The sequence below is a fragment of the Neoarius graeffei genome, chromosome 5 (assembly GCF_027579695.1).
Source record: "Neoarius graeffei isolate fNeoGra1 chromosome 5, fNeoGra1.pri, whole genome shotgun sequence".
Classification (NCBI taxonomy): Eukaryota; Metazoa; Chordata; class Actinopteri; order Siluriformes; family Ariidae; genus Neoarius; species Neoarius graeffei.
Genome location: NC_083573.1, coordinates 39,850,241 through 39,870,672, shown reverse-complemented (window position 1 = coordinate 39,870,672; position 20,432 = coordinate 39,850,241). Strand labels below are relative to the sequence as shown.

The 20,432-nt window shown below is 42.6% G+C and overlaps 1 protein-coding gene across 5 annotated transcripts; it reads left to right on the top strand.

Moving 5' to 3' along the window:
* The first annotated feature begins 467 nt into the window (after positions 1 to 467).
* On the top strand, positions 468 to 19,859 carry si:dkeyp-69b9.3 (myocardin). Of its 5 annotated transcripts, none has more exons than XM_060920510.1 (15): positions 468 to 731; positions 1,297 to 1,451; positions 10,811 to 10,867; positions 11,032 to 11,087; positions 12,420 to 12,486; positions 12,829 to 12,954; positions 13,249 to 13,442; positions 14,749 to 14,889; positions 15,236 to 15,540; positions 16,698 to 16,842; positions 16,924 to 17,349; positions 17,484 to 17,579; positions 17,745 to 17,888; positions 17,971 to 18,025; positions 18,191 to 19,859. In XM_060920510.1, the coding sequence occupies exons 2-15, from the start codon at positions 1,397 to 1,399 to the stop codon at positions 18,619 to 18,621; spliced, it is 2,298 nt and encodes a 765-aa protein (XP_060776493.1). In that variant the 5' UTR covers positions 468 to 731; positions 1,297 to 1,396; the 3' UTR covers positions 18,622 to 19,859. The 5 variants fall into 5 exon arrangements, with proteins under 5 accessions (XP_060776493.1, XP_060776497.1, XP_060776494.1 ...); XM_060920514.1 differs by having other exon boundaries at positions 11,029 to 11,087; positions 13,276 to 13,442; XM_060920511.1 differs by having other exon boundaries at positions 11,029 to 11,087; positions 16,701 to 16,842.
* The last annotated feature ends 573 nt before the right edge of the window (positions 19,860 to 20,432 follow it).

Here is a 20,432-nt window from a genome sequence, read left to right as displayed (position 1 = left end):
ATGTCGCCACAAAGACAAAACTATCAGATTCCTACACTTGCAAAAACATTTGGTCCCCAGAAAGATATTACCCCCCACCACACACACACACACACTGGTTGTTGATGTAATATAACTCTTATACACTCTGAAACCTTCATTTTACTTCATACCCACAGTTACTGAGTGAATGATTCTGATTCATCACGAAAATGTTAAGTATGTAAATGTGTTAGTGTGTAGTCTGTAAGGCTTTGGAACCTGATTGAACAAGAGTCAGAGAGTGATTGAAGCCATCAAACCTTCAAACCTTAGCATCAATCAGTCTTTATGTGTGTGTGTGTGTGTGTGTGTGTGTGTGTGTGTGTGTGTGTATGCCAGTACTAAGGTTTCTGAGGAGGGGGTTGGGTGGGTTGGGTTGAGTTGGGGGGCAGGGTGCTTGTTTGACAGCCCAACGCAGTTGGCACAACCTCGTCCAGATAGGGGGTAATGACAGAGAGAGGGAGAGAGAGGATAGGGTAAGTTTGGAGACAAGGAAAAGAGGTAGGAACTCTCAACTCCTTGACTCCAGACACTCACCTTTGGAAGATCTTGGAAGGAAAAGAATCAAGCCTGGCATGAGAGCGCCTGCTACTTAATGCATCTGAATTCCTGCTCTCCTTTGCCTCGTCTTTTGGTTTCTCTTGCTCTCTCTCTCTCGCTCTCTCTGGCACAGGCCACTCCACTGGCAGGACAGCAAAGAGCCTTTATCTGTGAGTATCCCTTTCCTTTTCTCTCTTTTTTTAGGAGTCCACAGGAGTGGATCTTGGGTTCAGATGTATTTTATATGACTGTGAATTTCTAAAAAAAATTCTGACATACTAAAACTTCATAAAGAAGATCTTAATGGTATTTCTGGAGTAGGTTTCTCCTGGGCAGTGGCTTTTAAAATCAATATCACACTGAGACACTGCAGAAAGTTGGCATTTGATTGTGGCAAGTAAAAAAAAGTTAATCATTCTGTCCATTTCTGCATCACAGGCAGTAACTCAGGCCTCCTACCAGCTGGCTGCATTATTCACAGCTATTCGTTACTGTATTTGAGATGACAGAATCTGTCCTGTTGAATATAATGATGCTTTTAAAAATGTGTGTTAGCAATGGTGGTTACCACCAACCTCTCTGCTATCTCTCTACTATTTTTCTCCTTTTTCCTCTCTTTCTCATTCTCTCACCCATCAGTACTTAAGTAAGCGAGTATTTCTTAATGTATTGAGGTAGATTCTGGAGCATTCGTCACTGTAATGTAACTGTTCTTTCTTCTTCACGTTCTTGCAGAGGTGGAAAAAATATCACAGCCCATCCCTTATACCTGCTGTACAGGAGGAAACCCAACAGGACCTCCATATTTTCCACCATCTGCCATCAACTGTCCATCATGACCTTGCTGGCCTCTGAGAGGTCGCTGCTTATCCGGAGCAAGTTCCGCTCAGGTAAGCACTAAGGTCAGAGTTCATATGAATCTTGAGCATGTAAGAGGAGCATACAGTATCTGCCATATGTGAGAGTGCATGTGGGTGGAAGGTTCTAGTTAGAGAGTGTTGGATGATGAATGGTGGGCAACCACAGGTGTGTGTATGCTGTTGTGTAATGGCTGGCTGCTAATGAGGACACTTGTATTTTATTTGGTGTGATTTGGTTTCTGGGTTAAAGAACATGCTGAAAGGTAGAGCTAGTAGAAGTGAGTATAGTTTTGGTTCAGGTATAGTTGATGAGTCGAGAAGTTCTTCATGGGTGTAGTGATGATGAGAACCTATAAAACAATTCACATATAACATTTCTATTGAAATTCAAGTGTTTACAAATGATCATAAATGAGAAAATTGAAACTGTGGATACTGCTTCCTTCAGTGATGTTGCCCAAAAATGCACTGGCTTAGTACTGTAGCCATGAACCTATATTTATGCCTAATTGTGTATTTGAGCCAGATTTGATTGAAAAGATTCAAATGTGCCTCTGATTAGAAGCCGTAGTGAAAGTTTTCGAATCAGCTGTTCTTTTAAACCCAAAAGATGCTGAATGAGAAATAAGTAGACATAAAAATTGTTTGAAGAGTATTTTTTTTGGACAAGAGTTCTATCAATATTTGGAAGTGATGATTTTATTCATTTTGTAGTTTGAGATTGTAGAACTTTGAGCGGGTAGGTGGAGCACAGAAGTACGGCAGGCCAGAACTGAGTTTCCAAAAACTCTTTATTGTACCACTTTTCATCATTTTCACTCTCCCAGACACTCAGACACACGCGCACACACACATCAGCCGTCTGGTTGGGGAAAAAGCTCTCTTCCTCTGCTCTCTCTCTCCTTATATAGGGCATGGTCACTGGGAAGACATACAAACACAGGTTAACTGACATCAAGTGTTGTGATTCTGCCACTTACCTTCCCTGACTCCACCCTCCGGTCACAAACCGAAGCTTGACCATGCCCCCGCTGCCACATACCCCCACCACCCGACTCAGGCCGGGCAGCCGTGACACCCCCCCCCCCCCAACGGGAGAGGAAGTCCGCCACAACCATCTGCGCCCCTGGCCTGTGGATCACTTTGAAGTTAAAGGGCTGGAGTGCAAGATACCAATGGGTGATCCACGTGTTGGCATCCTTCATGGAGCCACTGGAGGGGCACGTGGTCTGAACAGTGGGTGAAAGGGCATCCCAGCAGGTAGTAGCGGAGGGCGAGGACCGCCCACTTGATGGCTAGGCACTCCTTCTCTATTGTGCTGTAGCGCCCCTCATGCACCAACAGCTTCCTGCTTATGTACAGCATGGGGCAATCCTCCCCCTCCACCTCCTGGGACAAAACAGCCCCCAGCCCTCTGTCCGACGCATCCGTCTGCAACATAAAGGGGAGAGAAAAGTCAGGGGAGTGTAACAGTGACCCCCCACACAGTGCAGCCTTCACCTTAGAGAAAGCCCGCTGGCATTGCTCCGTCCACTGGACCGGATCTGGTGCCCCCTTTTTAGTGAGATCAGTCAGCGGGCTGGTGACGCCCGAATAATTAGGTATAAACCTACGATAGTAGCCAGCCAGCCCCAGGAACTGTCTCACCCCCTTTTTGGTCTTGGGCCTCGGGCAGGCCGCAATCGCTGCTGTCTTATTAATTTGGGGACGCACCTGCCCATTGCCCAAGTGGAAGCCCAGATACTGTTCTTCCACTCGCCCAATCGCACACTTCTTTGGGTTGGCCGTGAGACCAGCTCACCTCAGCTACCCAAGGAAGGCCCTCAGGTGTTGCAGATGCTGCGGCCAGTCATTACTATAAATTATTATGTCGTCTAAGTATGCGGCCGCGTAGGTGGCATGGGGGTGGAGGACCCTGTCCATAAGCCCCTGGAATGTAGCGGGTGCCCCAAACAGCCCAAAAGGAAGTGTGACAAATTGGTGTAAGCCAAACGGTGTGGAAGAGGCCATTTTTTCTCAGGATAATGGAGTCAAGGGGATCTGCCAATAACCCTTTGTCAAATCCAGTGTCGAATAAAAGCGAGCCGTGCCTAGTCAATCCAGCAACTCGTCAATGCGAGGCATTGGGTACGCATCGAATTTAGACACCGCATTGACTTTTCTATAGTCCACACAGAACCTGACCGACCCGTCGGCCTTGGGAACAAAGACCACCGTGCTGCTCCAGTCACTGTGGGACTCCTCGACGATGCCCATTTCGAGCATGGCCTCGAGGTATTCCTGAACCACCTTTTTCTTGTGTTTGGGTAGCCTGTAAGGGCGGCTGCGCACTACCAACCCCAGGGGCGTCTCAATGTGGTGTTCTATGAGGCGGGTGTGGCCGGGCAGGGGCGAGAACACGTCCGAAAATTCGGTCTGCAACTGGGCAATCTCCGTGAGTTGGGTCGGGGAGAGGTGGTCTCCACAGGGGACTGGAGAGGTAAGCGAAGTCAATGTTCCTTTTTGGTCACACCTCGCCGTGTGACCTCAAAGGGTCCTTGCCACTTGGCGATCAATTTGGAGCTCGACATGGGCAACAGTACGAGTACTTTATCTCCTGGTGCGAACTCCCTAAGGTGCATACCCCTGTCGTACAGGCGGATTTGCCATTCTTGGGCCTGCCGCAAATTCTTCTGGGTTAGGTGTGTGAGTGTGTGGAGTTTTGTGCGCAGGTCAATAATGTATTGGATTTCATTTTTGCTCGGTGAAAGTCCCTCCTCCCAATTTTCCCACAGTACATCTAGGATGCCGCGCAGCTTACGCCCATATAATAATTAGAATGGGGAGAACCCCGTGGAGGCTTGTGGGACCTCTCGCACTGCAAATAACAGGGGTTCGAGCCACTTATCCCAATTGCGTGCATCCTCGCGTACAAACTTTTTAATTATGTTCTTGAGGGTGCAATTGAACCATTCGACTAAACTGTCCGTTTGTGGGTGATAAACGCTGGTGCGGATCGGCTTAATTCCCAATAACCCATACAGTTCACGCAGTGTGCATGACATAAACGAAGTGCCTTGATCAGTCAGAATCTCTTTGGGGATTCCGACTTGGGAGATGACGTGGAAGAGCACCTCCGCAATACTGCGTGCTGAGATATTGCGAAGAGGCACTGCTTCTGGGTATCGCGTTACATAGTCCACCAGGACTAAAATAAATCAATACCCTCGTGTTGACTGATCTAATGGCCCGACGAGATCCATCCCAATTCTTTCGAACGGGGTCTCGGCTAATGATAGAGGGCGCAAAGGCGCTTTTGGAATGGCCGCTGGATTTACTAACTGGCATTCGCGGCATGCTGTACACCACCTACGGACATCGCCGTGAATCCCTGGCCAATAGAACCGGGCCATTATTCAGGCTAGTGTCTTATCCTGCCCCAAGTGTCCAGTCATGGGATTAAAGTGAGCCACCTGGAATACCAATTCCCGGAGGCTCTTTGGAATCAAAAGTTGTGAGACTGTCTCCTTAGTCTGAGTGTCCTGCATCGCTCGGTATAACCTATCCCTCATAATGGAGAAATAGGGGAAGGACAGGGTGGCGTTTGGCTGTAGCGTTTGACCATCGATTACTCTCACTTGGTCAAACGCATGCCGCAGAGTCTCATCCCGCAACTGTTCTAACGGGAAATCCACGAGGGATTCCCTGAGAGAGGGAGGAGGAGCCTGCTGCTCCTCACTCTGACGCGGAGATGACTTAGATGGCTCTGTGACAGCTGCTCCCACCAATGCCACTCCGGGACCTCCCCCTGCTGAACTACGGCAGGACCCACTCTTCACTAAATGAGTCATTAATTCCCGAAATCCTGGCCAATCAGTCCCCAAAATTATCGAGTGGGTAAGGTGAGGATTAACCGCCGCCTTTACACTAAATTTCTCCCCTCGAAATAGAATGTGGACCGACACTAAAGGGTAGTTGTGAACATCCCCGTGCACACACAACACCTTCACCAATTGTGCTCCCCCCAATGCCTCGTCTTGCACCAGGCTTTGGTAGATTGAGGTCTGATTACAGCCAGAGTCCACCAAAGCCTGATACGTATCCCCTTGGACACTCACCGGTATGCGATACGTTCTGGCCCGATCGAGGGCGGTTCCTGGCACGTCAGGGATCCGGACCACCGTGCCCACCTCCATTACCGAGCACTGATGCTGGAGGTGCCCCGGCTCCCCGCAGTGCCAGCAAACCGGCCCGGGCTTTCTCTCTGCACCAGCGCTCTGGGGCTCATTCACCTGAGGGGGGAGAGAGACAGACACAGAAGCGGGACACGGGAGGGCACCGCGGGTGCGACGGGCCGGCTGGGGTGGAGCCGGCCCCCCGCCTCCGCGGTGGGGAAACGGGACGAGGATGAGACACAGAAGGGGAGGAAGAGAGAGAGAGAGAGAGAGAGAGAGGAGAAGTGGAGATCTGCGATCCTACTGTGGGAACAGCCGCCAAATGATCCTCCGCCAACTCAATGGCCTGATCCAGCGAAGCCGGATGATGAATTGCTCCAGTGCCACCAGATCGATGATTCCCTCGGCATCATGGTTGTCAGCCCTCAGCCACCACCGGCAGGCGTCCCGGAGTTGCTGGCCAAATGTGAACAGCTGGCCGAGCTCCTCTAGCTGTAGAGCGCAGAAGCGCTGGCGTTGTTGTTCAGGGGTGCGCCCCACACGCTGGAGGACGGCCCAGCGCAGGTCTGCATAGGCCAGCCGGCTGTGGGCGGGGAGCTGTAGCGCGGCCAGCTGCGCCTCGCCCGTTAGCAGGGGGAGGAGGCGCACCACACGTTGTTCCACCAGCCAGCCCCAGGCCTCTGCTGCTTGTTCAAATAGCACAAGGAAGGCCTCGGGGTCGTCGTGCGGGCCCATCTTTGTTAGGGTGAGGTGGGGTGGGCCTGCAGTGGTGGAGGTGGTGGACCCCACCGATGCGAGGAGGTGCCGGAACGCCTGATGATCTTCCTGTTGCGCCAGCACCAGGGCCTCGAACCGTTGCTCTTGCTCCTTTCAGAGGGTGACCAGCGCCTGGTGCTGGCTCTGTTGGGCCGTGGCGAGGGCATGGATCAGGTCTGCGAAGGGGGAGGACTCCATGGGGCTGTTCTCCTCTGTGCTCCTCCCGGGTTTCAGCACCACTGTAGAACTTTGAGCGGGTGGGTGGAGCACAGAAGTACGGCAAGCCAGAACTGAGTTTCCAAAAACTCTTTATTGTACCACTTTTCAGCGTTTTCATTCTCCCAGACACTCAGACACACGCACACACACACACATCAGCCGTCTGGTTGGGGAGAGAGCTCTCTTCCTCTGCTCTCTCTCTCTCCTTATATAGGGTGCGGTCACTGGGAAGACACATAAACACAGGTTAATTGACATCAGGTGTAGTGATTCTGCCACTTACCTTCCCTGACTCTGCCCTCCGGTCACAGACCAATGCTTGACCACGCCCCCACTCCCACAGTGATAATTTTATAAAACCATAATAAACATTAGACAAAGGGTACTGTTACAATCCAGCAAGGTTTATTTTACATAGACAATTTATTTATTTACATTTCCAAAATCTATAAATTGATATGATTAATTCCCCCATCCCGCTTTTTTATTTATTTATTTTTATTTATTTATTTATTTTTTAGTCTATGATATGCCCTGCGATGACCTGGCGACTTGTCCAGGGTGTACCCCGCCTTTCTCCCGTAGTCAGCTGGGATAGGCTCCAGCTTGCCTGCGACCCTGTAGAACAGGATAAAGTGGCTACAGATAATGAGATGAGATGAGAGTCTACGATATTGCCAGTCCTGGACTAGAAATTTTTGTGCACAATGCACAAACCTTTCCTCATTTTGTCATCTCATTCAACTTTTTAGCTAATAATTAAATGTTTGTTGAGTTCAGTCAGGTATTGTGATTTTAGATGCTGAAATTGCTGATTGTACTTGTAATGTTGTGAGATAGTAAGATGGGCTGAATGTTTCAGTTTATACAAAGGATTCACAAAGGTATTTTGGTGAGTGCCCAATGAGAATTGTCCTCATTAATGGAAATACATGTGGAAAGAGGGAAGACCATGTGCCTCTCTCCTCTGTGCTTGGAACCCTTTCAAAATCCATCCATGTGGACCTCTGACTGAAGCACTCTTGCTTTTAAATGCTGCCCTTCACATGTTTGGTCAAACTAGATTATTATGCATGAAGTGAGTTGGCCTAGGATGAGAGAGGATGAAGGCCTCATGATTGTGAGATTCATTTTGTTAATGTGGAAGAGAGATGGGAAGACTGAGTAGTTTGGTGTGTTAATAGATTCTCTAGCACTAAAATAGTGAATCGGTGGTTTTGCTGTGTGTGACAATGATACATTTTCATTCCATTAAAAAAAAGCCATGTCTGGGAAACACAGTGGCTTTCTAGTTGTCTTGTTTTCCAAGTGACAGTATTACCTGGATGAAAAAGCCATAGCTAAGGGATTAAGGCTAAAGGGATTGTCTCTTTAATGCAGCATATACTTCTAACCAACCATTATTATGACTGTTTTGCACAATTGTGTAATCAGTGTTTTCTCATACAAAAAAAATAGTACTAGTCTCAAAAAATTAGAATATCATGAAAAAGTTTAATATTTTCCATCTGTTATTTAAGAAAGTGAAAATTTAATATATTCTACATTCATGACACATAAACTAAAATGTTTCAAGCATTTTTCTGTTTTAATTTTGATAATTATGGCCTACAGTACAAAAAAAAATCTCAGAATACTAGAATATTTAATCTCAAGTTTGAGTAAAGCAGTATAAATCCCATGTATCGCTTGGTCTAGTTCAGTACATGCAACCACAATCATAGGGAAGACTGCTGACTTGACAGTCGTCCAAAAGCCCATCAGGAGGGTAAGCCACAGAAGGTCATTGCTGAAAAGGCTGGCTGGAAAAGGTGTACAAGCAGTGTCTTGTGTCTTACCTGGGCTAAGGAGAGAAAGAACAGGACTGTTGCTCAGTGGTCCAAAGTCCTCTTTTCAAATAAAAGTAAATTTTGTGTTTCATTTGGAAATCAAGGTCCTAGAGTCTGAAAAAAGAGTGGAGAGGCACAGAATCCAAGGCGTTTGAAGTCCAGTATGAAGTTTCCACAGTCTGTGATGATTTGGGCTGCCATGTTATCTGCTGGTGTTGGTCCACTATGTTTTGTCAAGTCCAAAGTCAACGCAGCCATCTACCAGGAGATTTTAGAGCACTTTATGCTTCCATCTGCTGACAAGCTTTATGGAGATGCCGATTTCCTTTTCCAGTAGGACTTAGCACCTGCAAACAGTGCCAAAACTACTACCAAATAATTTGCTGACCATGATATTACTGTGCTTGATTGGCCAGCCAACTCGCCTGACCTGAACCTCAGAGAGAATCTATGGGATATTGTCAAGAGGAAGATGAAAAACACTCGACCCAAAAATACAGATGAGCTGAAGGCCACTATCAAAGCAATCTGGGCTTCAATAACATCTCAGCAGTGCCACAGGCTGATCACCTCCATGCCACGTGACATTGATGCAGTAATTTGTGGTTAAGGAGCCCCAACCAAGTATTGAGGGTGTAAATGAACATAGTTTTCAAAAGTTGGACATTTCTCTATTGTAAATCCTTTTTTGATTGATCTTAGGAAATTTTCTAATAATTTGAGATACGGGATTTCTGATTTTCCTGAGCTATAAGCCATAATCCATCCATCCATTATCTGTAGCCACTTATCCTGTACAGGGTTGCAGGCAAGTTGGAGCCTATCCCAGCTGACTATGGGCGAGAGGTGGGGTACACCCTGGACAAGTTGCCAGATCATCACAACTATAAGCCATAATCATCAAAATTAAAACAAAAAAGGCTTGAAATATTTCAGTTTATATGTAATGAACATATAATGTATGAAAGTTTACATTTTTGAATTAAATTACAAAAAATAATTTTTTCACGATATTCTAATTTTTTTAGTAGCTTCACTTGAGAGAAATTGTGCCAAATCCAGATATTGCTTTTGGGCTCCTGGCAGCTTGACAAGATTTTTTTTTTTTAAGAATTGGAATGGCTCTGAATTGAAACAGCAACTCCAGAAATGCAGATCTACATCCAAATTGTTTTATATTACATCATTCCTATATAATGAATATGTAACTACTGCAGCCCTGTGATGACTTGGTGACTTGTCCAGGGTGTACCCCGCCTCTCACCCATAGTCAGCGGGGATAGGTTCCAGCTTGCCCGTGACCCTACACAGGATAAGTGGTTACAGATAATGGATGGATGGATGGATGGATGTAACTACTGCAGTTTTAAGAAACTGTAATGGCATTACCAAAAGCAATATTTGTAGGGAGCTTTTTATTTAACACATCTGGTCATAGTCATGTCTACAGCTGAAGTAATTTTACCACTTATTGCACCCGAGTAACACTGACATTCCGAAGATGGATTTTTCCATGCATATCATTGAACAGGAAGCAGGACATATGATGTCCTCACATTTTCTTCTGACATTGTTCTTCGATCCTGTATTATTTACTGCTCTGCTCTGTCATTGACCTTTGATGCATCTCTTGCTTCTGTCTACTTATCCTTCAAAATTAAACATCAGTACTATCCTCCTCCTATCCAGGACTCTGTCCTGACCTTCAGTCTGATAAATCAAGACTACAGAAAATCATTGATACACTAGAAGAGGCTGGGTTCTGTTTAAATGAAACAAAAGGTTTGAAAACGATATTCAGTGCTGTTCCACATTTTACAGTAATTGTTCTTGGTACTGTATATCAAAGTAACCGCTTTGAATTTTATTCAATTAAACATCCTCAATTTATCTGATCAGACACTGAAATATAAAGCCGACAGATTTTCTAGAAAAGTGAAAAGAGGAAGAAATTACTTAGCAGAAATGATAGCGGGAAAGAGAAAGATGGGAAAAGAGAGACAGCTGAAAGGGGGATGGGGATGACAGAAATAGAAGTACTGAGGGATAAATAGTTACCTCCTCCCCTCTTTTCCTCTCTCTCCCTCCCTTCACCTGCTGATCCAAGTAACTGTGTGTGTGTGTGTGTGTGTAAGTACTATGGGAACGTCTGACAAAAAGTGTGTGTGCATGTGTGCTCCTAGAACTGAATGTGTGAGCAATATGCATATGTGTCTGATGACAAACTTGGTTTTGAACATGTAAAGAAATGATTGGTGCAGTGCACTTCTGTAACTGTAATATACTCGACTGTTCTTATTGCGTAATGGCCCACTACACTGCCATGCACTGAAGATGAGCTTTACATTCAGTTTTATAAACCACTTTGGTGCATGAATCAATTTTCTTAAGTAATTCCTGATTTATTGTAACGATTCTCTTCTTTTTCCAGTTTTGCAGTTGCGAATACAGAATCGCAGACAACAGAAAGAGCTAAGTGCTGACTCCGGTGAGTGTGTTCATTCATTTGTACTTTACCAAAATATCACTATTACAGAGGGGGAAAACAGGCTAATTTATATCATTGCAGTCAGCGTTTTATTCCCTACAGTTACAATAAGATTCATGACTTTACCTTCTTTTATTAATTCATTACTCTTTTTTTGCCAGAAGGTGTGAAGGCCTCCTGCTCTGACAAAGTAGGGGAGAAAGAGGCCAATAGCACTGGGGTGAGTGATGTGTCAGAATATAATACGCAAGAAGCACAATGATAGTCATAAACCAATAACAATAGTAAAAGAGAAAACATAGTCAAAGTTTTGCTATTTTAGCACAAGTGTAAATGTTCTTAAAGGTGACATATTATACCCCTTTTCCACAAGTTGACACAGTTCCCTGAGATCTTAATGAAGTGTCTGTGACATGTTTTGGTCAAAATACCACAAGGATAAAGCACCACAGCTCCCTTCTCGCCCTGTCTAAACAGCCCTGTTCAAAACAACTGATTTCAGTGCCTGTTCCTTTAAATGATAATGAGCCTCTGCTCACCCCACCCCCTTCTTCCACTGGCCAATCAGGTAGCAATTTTCTCATGAATATTTATTCGCAAAGGCAGTTCTCAAGCCATGAGTGGACATACTCAGATGAGTAGATGGCATAATTATAATGAGCTCCATTTGTGATGTAGAAAGAGGAGGCAAATCTGAATGCCTTGTTGAATCACATTTTCAGAACTAGGCAGTCCAAAAGAAACTGATTGGGTTGTCTTATTTCTAGAAACCCAAATGTACGTGCACAAGCACTGAAAAAGTGAGTTTTTATATATAATTTGTCCCCGTTAACTATTGGAATGAGTAAAAGTACATAAAGTACTAAACGTTAATGTTTTTGCTAATCAGTCACAAAGCATGCAGGATATTTTCTAGTATTAGGGTAGTCCATAACATAAATACTTGTTAGCTAGTTCCAAGCTAGTTTTAGACTATGTATGGATTGGGGAATTACATTTAAGAACTGGCCAACTTAAGAAACAATTTTCAAATGAAGTAAAGTTAGTTAGGAGCTATTTACTGAGCTAAAGTAGAATGGTATTCTGTGAAAATTTTCTAATTTTGGTCACTACTTAACTCCAGGACCTATTATATTCCATCACTGCTTCCTTGAGGATATCGACAGTAATGTATTTTTAGACAAATAAAGCTCAAATTTCTGGAAGGATGTACATTTACACCAGAATGAGCAAATGTGAAAATGCTAGCAAGGCATCAGGGCCTGAGGAAAGATCCCATTAAACGGAAGCCTGTGGAAAACTGTGGTGTATGCTTTCTTTTCTTTTCTTAAATTCCACTATTTGAAGTGTATAAGTAGCTATTTATATGAAAACTTGTGAGATTACAAGCTTCTTCTGTATATTCACAGTGAAAATATGGCTAAATGCGTGCATGCTAAGCTATGCAAGTGTGCATTATGTTGTGAGGTTGTGTGCTAGGCTATGTGAGTGTGTGTTATTGAGAGTGTTCTGATGTTAATGGTTGGTGTTAACGGGCTGTTTCCCGATGCAGCATCAGACAGTGGATGGCACCACTCTGAAGTCGCCCCCTAGTGCTCTGACTGCTGAAACTGCACAAGGTGATTCATGATGCAAGCGGGAACGAGATTAAAAATAAATAAGTATAATAAATAAATAAATAAATAAATAAATACATTAGTACTAATTTTCCTGAATTGCCAAACTGATTCATTAGTTCAAGTGTTGTAGTTCATGCACTTTTTTTTGCTCTTGGGATTACACCCAACCAGAAGTAGACAGTAAGCTGATTAAATTAACAAGAAATTGCTTTAGGAGAAAATAGCTAATGATAGCTTACACATATCCAATTCATTAGTCCCTTTCAAACCCCTTTGAGGTTTTCTTTGAAATAACAACAAGGCTAGATGATTAATCCTTGTACACCTTCCCTTTTTTCATAGACAAGACTAGCGGTGGTGCTCAGAGACAGAAGAAGGCTCGCCTGGTTGAGAATGTCAGTGAGAAGATCCAAAGGCGATCTGGGCCCATTGAGCTCCTTCAGAAACACATTGCACCATTAGAAAACAGTGAGTAAAAGTAATAACCTATTCAAGACACACACACACACACACACACACTTAACTTTTATGGGACATTTCAAGGGTGAGTTCACCCTCGGTGATAAAAAAAAACACTTTACAAAGCTTATAAAGTTAAATCATTGTGTATAATTATTAACGAGTCTGTCTTTGATCGGCTTTGGACATTATTACTGTATATTAAACTGCAATTTACAACATCACTTAACATCCCCTCAACCCTAAACGTAACACTGATGGACCTCTCCGTCTCTTGATTCTCTGTTTCATTCTGTTTTTCAGCTTCTGTTTCCTTTTCCTTACCCTCAGATGTTTTCGAAGATGACATCTCTTCATGTTCCTCTGCGTCTCCCGAGCAACTCGGGACACACCAATCCCCCAGCTTCTCCTCGTCACCTGGGCTGAGCAGTGACCAGTCACTTAGTGATGTGTCACCTGCTGCCATGCCCATCAACCACAGCCCAAGCAATGTTCAGGTAATTACAGTTAAAGTCATTCTTTAGATAATGAAATATGCACTTGCAAATATTTATATATAATGCCTTCATTCAGAGGTGGTTTAAACCTGGTTTCATTTCCTTTTACTGAGGTTTTACTCATATGCTCATTATTTGAGTATACTTTATTTAAAATTGATACACAAATTGAGACAGAGTATTTCATGGAATTGAAATAGCTATACATTTTCTGTTCTTATATGATTTCTTATTTTATAAAATGTTGTGATATCAAATATTTAATCCAAATGTAAACATGTGTTTCTAACACACAGTGTTAATGCAGAATCTTTGGATCTTAATGACCTAAACACCTCATATTGACTAAATTAATATGACTCTATGCATTGTCAAATTTTTATATAAGGAATAAACCCTGACAAGACATGCTGTTATAGGAAAATAATCAACAGTGGGACTGTTTGATGCAGCCACATATGAAGCAGAGTTACTGCTATTCAACAAAAGTTGACTATCTTCCAATAAAAATGTTTTATTTCTTTTATACCAGAGCAATTTGCAAAGGAAAATAAAGTTTGTTTCATTTATTAAAGAATGCCATTTTTTCTGCTAATAGTTGTGTATAATGTTGTCAAAAAAATCTGAAATACATAGTTCCTTTCACGTGAAACACCTATAAACAGTCCTCTCGCTGTCCTTTAGGTTAGCGTGTAGAAAAATTTAGTTGCATTTTTGTGTCTGTTACAAAGAGCTGACACTGACGACTCATTTCATAAATGTGACAAACATTTCATCACAGAAAACGCCAACATATGCACATTTTTAAAATTCTTTTTATATGGAGTCTCTGCCATACAAGTCCCTTTGTAAATATTTGCTATAAAAAAGATAATGAATTAGAATTTAGTGCATTAATGTAAAATCTGGATAGATATAAAATTTATATTTACACATATAAATTTGCCTTGCCAGCACTATTATTCGAGCCATGCTGCTATAGAAATTTAATTAACACCTTCTGACCAGGCAGAATTGAGAATTCAGCAGCACTGTGGTGTAACTGTTGTCTGCTTTCAGTGAATAAGAATATTTTTGATTTATTTTATTAAAAATTGATGCACCATATTTGAGAAATATAATTTTACAAAATAGTTTTATTTATTTATTTATTTATTTATTTTTATACCTAATACTAAAAGAAAATTCTTAGTACTAGACTTGAAGGGGGACACAGACCTTTGGTCCTTGTTGTAGCAGAGGAAAATGGAATGGAAACAAGTGAAACCCAATTATAGTTTAAAAACTAATTTTGTTCATCTTGCAGCATTGTGGTTCAGCTTTGCTCTCAGGAACTGAGGGCATCACGGAGTCGGTGAACATGACGGTGGCAGGGTCAAACTCCATGGCAATGACTGGAAGACCCAAAGGAGTGTATGTGCCCTCTCAGACATCACTGCTGCCCAAGGTACAGACTCACATCATGATTGGGGCCAGGACATGGAATGCTTGAATGCGCTGGAAAGGCGCACTGGGAAAAAATGTGACAAGCACTTGAATATATGTAATTTTGTATTGCTAAATGACACATTTAGTGTGTGGCAATATTAAGTTATTAAAATGTTCAGTTCAGATCTTATTTAACTGCAGCCTAAGTACATGCAGCTCAACTGATTTTTTTTTAATGACATGAAACTAATAATGCTGATTTCTTGTTTTTTTTTGTTCACATTTGGCTCCATTTAATATTATCCTATTATCTTTTTCTTCCTTCCTGCTTTTTTTCTCTTCCTTTGGTTCTGTTGATCTCTCAGACAGCTCAATGCCTAACCCCACCTACTCATTCCATTCTTGGAGGGTCTTTATCCTCGCCACGCCCTCCACGGCCACGGAAACCTCGTGACTGTAAGCCTAAAATGAGGAAGCTGAAGTACCACCAATACATACCCCCAGACCAAAGGGGCAACACTGGAGGAACTTCTGGGAATAATTCCCAAAAGAACAACAACACACAAGTTCAGCCAATTGATCCTGCATACTCCCGTCTCCTGCACCAGCAGCAGGTTTTCCTGCAACTGCAGATTCTAAACCAGCAACAACAGCTCACTGTGGCGACGAGGTAAAATAAACAGCACATGATCTTATTCTAATAACCTGTGAGACTAGATCTTGAGCTCTATTAGGAATGGTAGATGGTCTAATTCAAGGTTTCTCAAGCTTTTTTGGCCAGTGACTCCATTTTATAGACCCAAATTATTATTATTATTATTATTATTATTATTATTATTATTATTATTATAGTAGGCCTGCTACTTTATGGCGTCTTAATATGAAGAAGCATACAAACCACAAACTATTAGATAACTTACTTATTAAAAGATTCAAATAGATCGTAAAAAGTCAATTTTGTTGCAATTATTGCCATACATCACATTTGTCTTCCATCAGAAATGGAAAGATCACATATGGGAATTTTTTTATATGTGTTTCATCTCCAATGTTATGTCCAACCCAGATCTCTACTTTCATTTAGTTCACACAGGGCATTAAACACTGTTTCAGACAAAAGTGCTAGCAAATGGTATCAACAATGGGGTTTGTCACTTTAGCCATGGTCACATGGTGCATTAAGCTTAATATTTATCTGATGCCAGATTGTACACTGTCACAGTAGGATATAGCTGGAAATACCGTATAGCCCATGTGCTGTGAATATTATATTCATAAACATGAATATTATATTTTGTCTCCAGTTAGAGATGATGCAATAGAAACCATTTGATATCACTGTGGCTTGTGGCATTAAATAGAAAATATGCTTTGTTTGTACATCAACTGCACCATACACATCCAGTGTTAATGATCACTTGATTAACATGGAGTGAGTTGGACAAGGCACCACTGTGATCTGATATAAAATGAGATTAAAAGGAGCACCAAATTGAATGAAATCCTTCAGCTAATGAAAATTTAATATGTTTTAAAACAGTTTTAATGATGCTTCTAAAATATTCCATGAGTCAGCATTTGGGAAAAATCTCTTGTGACCCCAAGGTGAGGAAGCTATGGGCTAATGGTAAAAGATAAGTTAGAAACTGAAGACTATGGACTGACTTGCTGTTCCTGGTCAGTGGTTGCTAGTAACCTGATCTGCCATTGACAGACTGTAATGCACCAACCTACAATATTTGTTTTGTTTTTAATGTGGAAACATTACCCCAGACACATACATTATCATCAAGGAATTACTGACATCTACATCGTTTCTTCAAATAGCAGTGAAAATCAGGTAGTGACAATTTCTGGAGCTGGACCACAAAGTTGCTTTCAGCCTGCCCCCTCACAAACAAATGGCACCCTCCTGGAAACAAGCTCCACCCACAAGCTAGAATTACTTCCCCCAAACCTTGATGACCTAACGGTAAGAATCTTACAGTGCTCTAGCTGAATGAAGAATATATTATTTCTAATTATTTATTAAGTGTTTAACTGTTTGTCACAGGTGTCAGAACTCCGACAGCAGTTACGCAAACGCGGACTCCCGGTCTCTGGCACCAAACCTGCTCTATTAGAGAGGCTCCGCCCCTTCCAGATACCCCGTCCTCAGCTAACGCCTGCCCCACTTTGTCAGTTGGAAGGGACTCTAGAATCTACTCCACCCCATAATCTAAGCCTTTCTACTAGCCCTTCACAGATTTACATTCAGACATCAGCAGTGGCGGAGGAAAGCTTGGCTGGTGCCACTTACTTGACATCCCCCTCTTCTTCTGCGGGTTCAAGTCCAAACCTGCAGGCTCCCTCACCTCCAGTGCCCTCCAGTGCTCTATGGAGGTCAGAACAGGCAGCAGAGGAGCTGAACGTGGAGCTGGAGATGAGGGAGAGGATTCGGAGCAGACCCCGAGGAAAAACTCTGGGTGCAGTCACACAGGCAAGGACAAACACAATTTTGTGTATATATATATATATATATATATATATATATATATATATATATATATATATATATATATCACAAAGTACCTGCTGCTCATGCAGTGCCTCTGTATCTTATCTCAATTGCAGACAAGTGGAAGTTCTCTGCATCCCTTCCTGCAACAGGACCCAGGATGTGCCAGAGGGAAACCAGACACAGAAGGACAGGAAGTGCTGTTTACACAGGTGAGAACAGATTAGCAATCAAATTGCTGTATGTTGATATTGTATTTGTTGTCCAATATTAATAAAACACATCTTAGAGCTAAATTGAACAGAACTGTTTATCAGCTTTGGAGAAATTCCAGATATAATTTAAACTGAAATCTCTTGCTCTGCATGGTGTATCAGCAGGCATTTTCCTGTCAGCCGTGTGATACCATCTCCCAGGATTTTGAGCTACCGATGCAAATCACAGCCAGCCCAGAGCAAGCTCCAGCCCCCACTGAACGCAGTCTAGAGGAACTACTGCAGGAGGCCATTCAGAGAGTACAGGTATGTGTGAGTAAGAGAGAGGGAGAATGAGAAATGTGTGAGAATATTTTAGTAAAAGTCTATTATCATCCTTCCATTTCAGATGGACCCATGTGAGTCTATAGATGATATTTTGGAGGAGCCTGTTAACTGTTCTGGTTAGTCAGCAGCATTTTCTTAGCTTTTCAACATCACATAGCACTATGTGGTACTTCTGAATATAATGAAAATGTTACTTACATTACTAAAAAAGTAAAGGAAATGTTTATTCCATTACATTCCAGGAATCTTGGAGTTATTTCCTGTCACGCTTGTTTTTTCAGGTAAAATCATCACTTCAGAACTCCAGTCATCCATCACCACCCTGTCAACTTCCTCCCCTGCCTCACCATCTGACCAAATGCAACCTACCCAGTCCAACTCGAAAGGAGAAAGTGGCCGCTCTTCTCCACTTTGCTCTTCGCTTCTGTTGGAGCTTCCTCCCTCCCCTGCCCATGCTCTGCCCCATGCATCTAACCCTGGCCCTCCTCCTCCTCTTCCTCCTCCTCTCTGCACAACTCCTCCTCTAAGTGCTCCCTCCAGAAAGAGGAGGTCTGATGTGCCTGCGTTTGATGCTGCTGATTGGCTGGAATCCCTGACCTCTGGCCTACACCCTCTCACGCCTCCTGTGGCACCTTTTGTGGAAAGCGACTTTGCCCTCGATTCAGACCTGAACATAAGCAGGGTCCTTGACCTGATGGTGGAGCAGTGGTGAGGGAAGTGAAGAGGTGTGTGTGTGTATGTGTGCGTATGTGTGTGGGTGTGTGTGTGTGTCTGTGTGAATGCACGCATGCATGTGTGTGTAATTGGATGCTTGACGGGTAATTACCCACTGTTCAAATCTTGTCTCCCTGGAGAGGTGACCCCATCTCCATCCTTTCCTTTAATATCCATCCATCTCTGTCCAGTGATGTGACCAAACAGATTCTGACTGGTGTTGACTGCAACTCTCTACTCCACGCAATGTCGGGAGAGAGAGAGAGAGAGATTATGAGCGTGAGACCAAGTGAGAGAGAATGCAATGAAGACATTACACACATGTGCATGTGCACACATACACCATATGCTTGTATATATCAAACTAAATGATTCCTGTAGGCATACATACTCCCTCAGCGCCAGACAAACTGTCGGCATAGAGAGTGAGTGTCTGCAGGCTCTAAACACATTGTATGTCTTCACAGGGAAGGGTATGCACTCCCTGTGTGTATGCTTTTCTTTGCTGCTTTCTCATGTGTGTATGGGTTCATACATAGACGTACATATTCTTTATCTACACTTTCTGCACAATGTAAGGTGCCTTAAGCATCTGAATGCACTCGTTTCTATCTGCGTCTGCTGTTGTACAGTCATTTAACTGATTGAACAAAAGATCTTTCCATGTTTCTTAATGTATGCATCCAAATAGCTGTAATCATTTTAAGCACTGGCACAAAGTCAAAATGCTCAGTGCAACAATAGGTCCCCTAGAGACACTGGGTTAGAATAGAAATGTCTTTATACAGTATATCTCGTTGTTCAGAACAACAGGATGTAAAACACCTGTCTTGGCTTGGAACTTGAATCTCTCTCCCTTTTGAAAATCTGATTAAAATAAGGTTGTGAGCTATGATAGCCGAGCAGTGTTCAGGGGATAGCACTAAGTTCTATTTCGCGAACATATCTAGAAGCTTTTGGTTTCCAGCTCGACCAAGCAATACAATTTACTTAAGGGGAATAACTTAAAATGTTCTATCATCTACAGTAACGTTTTGCTTAATGTAGTGTGACTATTCACACTATTACATTTCATAGCAAAGGTTCAGTCTTTCTCCTGAAAGCCATATTTGGCCTGGGTGTTTCTATTCCTTTACTCCAGTTGTTGCTTTAAACAGCAAAGAGCATTAACCAATCAAATAAAAAATACCATTTTCAATTTTAATTTATCAGTATATTTATTGAGCAAATTATTCAATGTCACCTTTTCATGTTCAACTATTCAGCTGTGTTGTAAAGGTTAAGGAAAAAAAATTAAAGTCTTAATTGATTTTCCCATCTGGTATTATTTGTCTTTTGGATTTTGTTGTTCACAATAAACAGAGCCATGGGTCAGAATGTAAGAATTATGCCTTGAATAGATTATATCAAACTCGTACATCATTTTGAGATTTAAAAACAAACAAACCAACAAAACCTTAAATTTTTCTGGATGCACTTTCAGAGCTGAACTCTTCCATAGACTTTTACAATGCCCATAGTGTTGCACATATTGTGTGTTATGCATGGAACTATGCTCAAAATAAAATCAGTTTGGCTGTTCTAAAATGAGCCAAGGTAGTGATGAAGTTCATCAAGCTTTCATCTTACATTCTTGCCCCTCAGGCTCTCAATAATAATTTCACAGCCCATAATATTGCTCTAGAACTTTGGAGTGTCAGCAGCAGGATCTGTTCTTTTATTCACCGTACTTATATTCTATCAGATTTTATACCCCCTTTCAGTATGAATGAGGTTCTGCCACAGGTTGCCTTATGTCCATGAAGTTTA

Coding starts and splice junctions, on each gene's coding strand:
- si:dkeyp-69b9.3 (XM_060920509.1), top strand. CDS start 1,397: ATGACCTTGCTGGCCTCTGAGAGGTCGCTGCTTATCCGGAGCAAGTTC. Junction 12,955..13,248: donor CATTGCACCATTAGAAAACA/GTGAGTAAAAGT, acceptor TCTGTTTTTCAG/CTTCTGTTTCCTTTTCCTTA. Junction 16,843..16,923: donor CAAACCTTGATGACCTAACG/GTAAGAATCTTA, acceptor TGTTTGTCACAG/GTGTCAGAACTCCGACAGCA.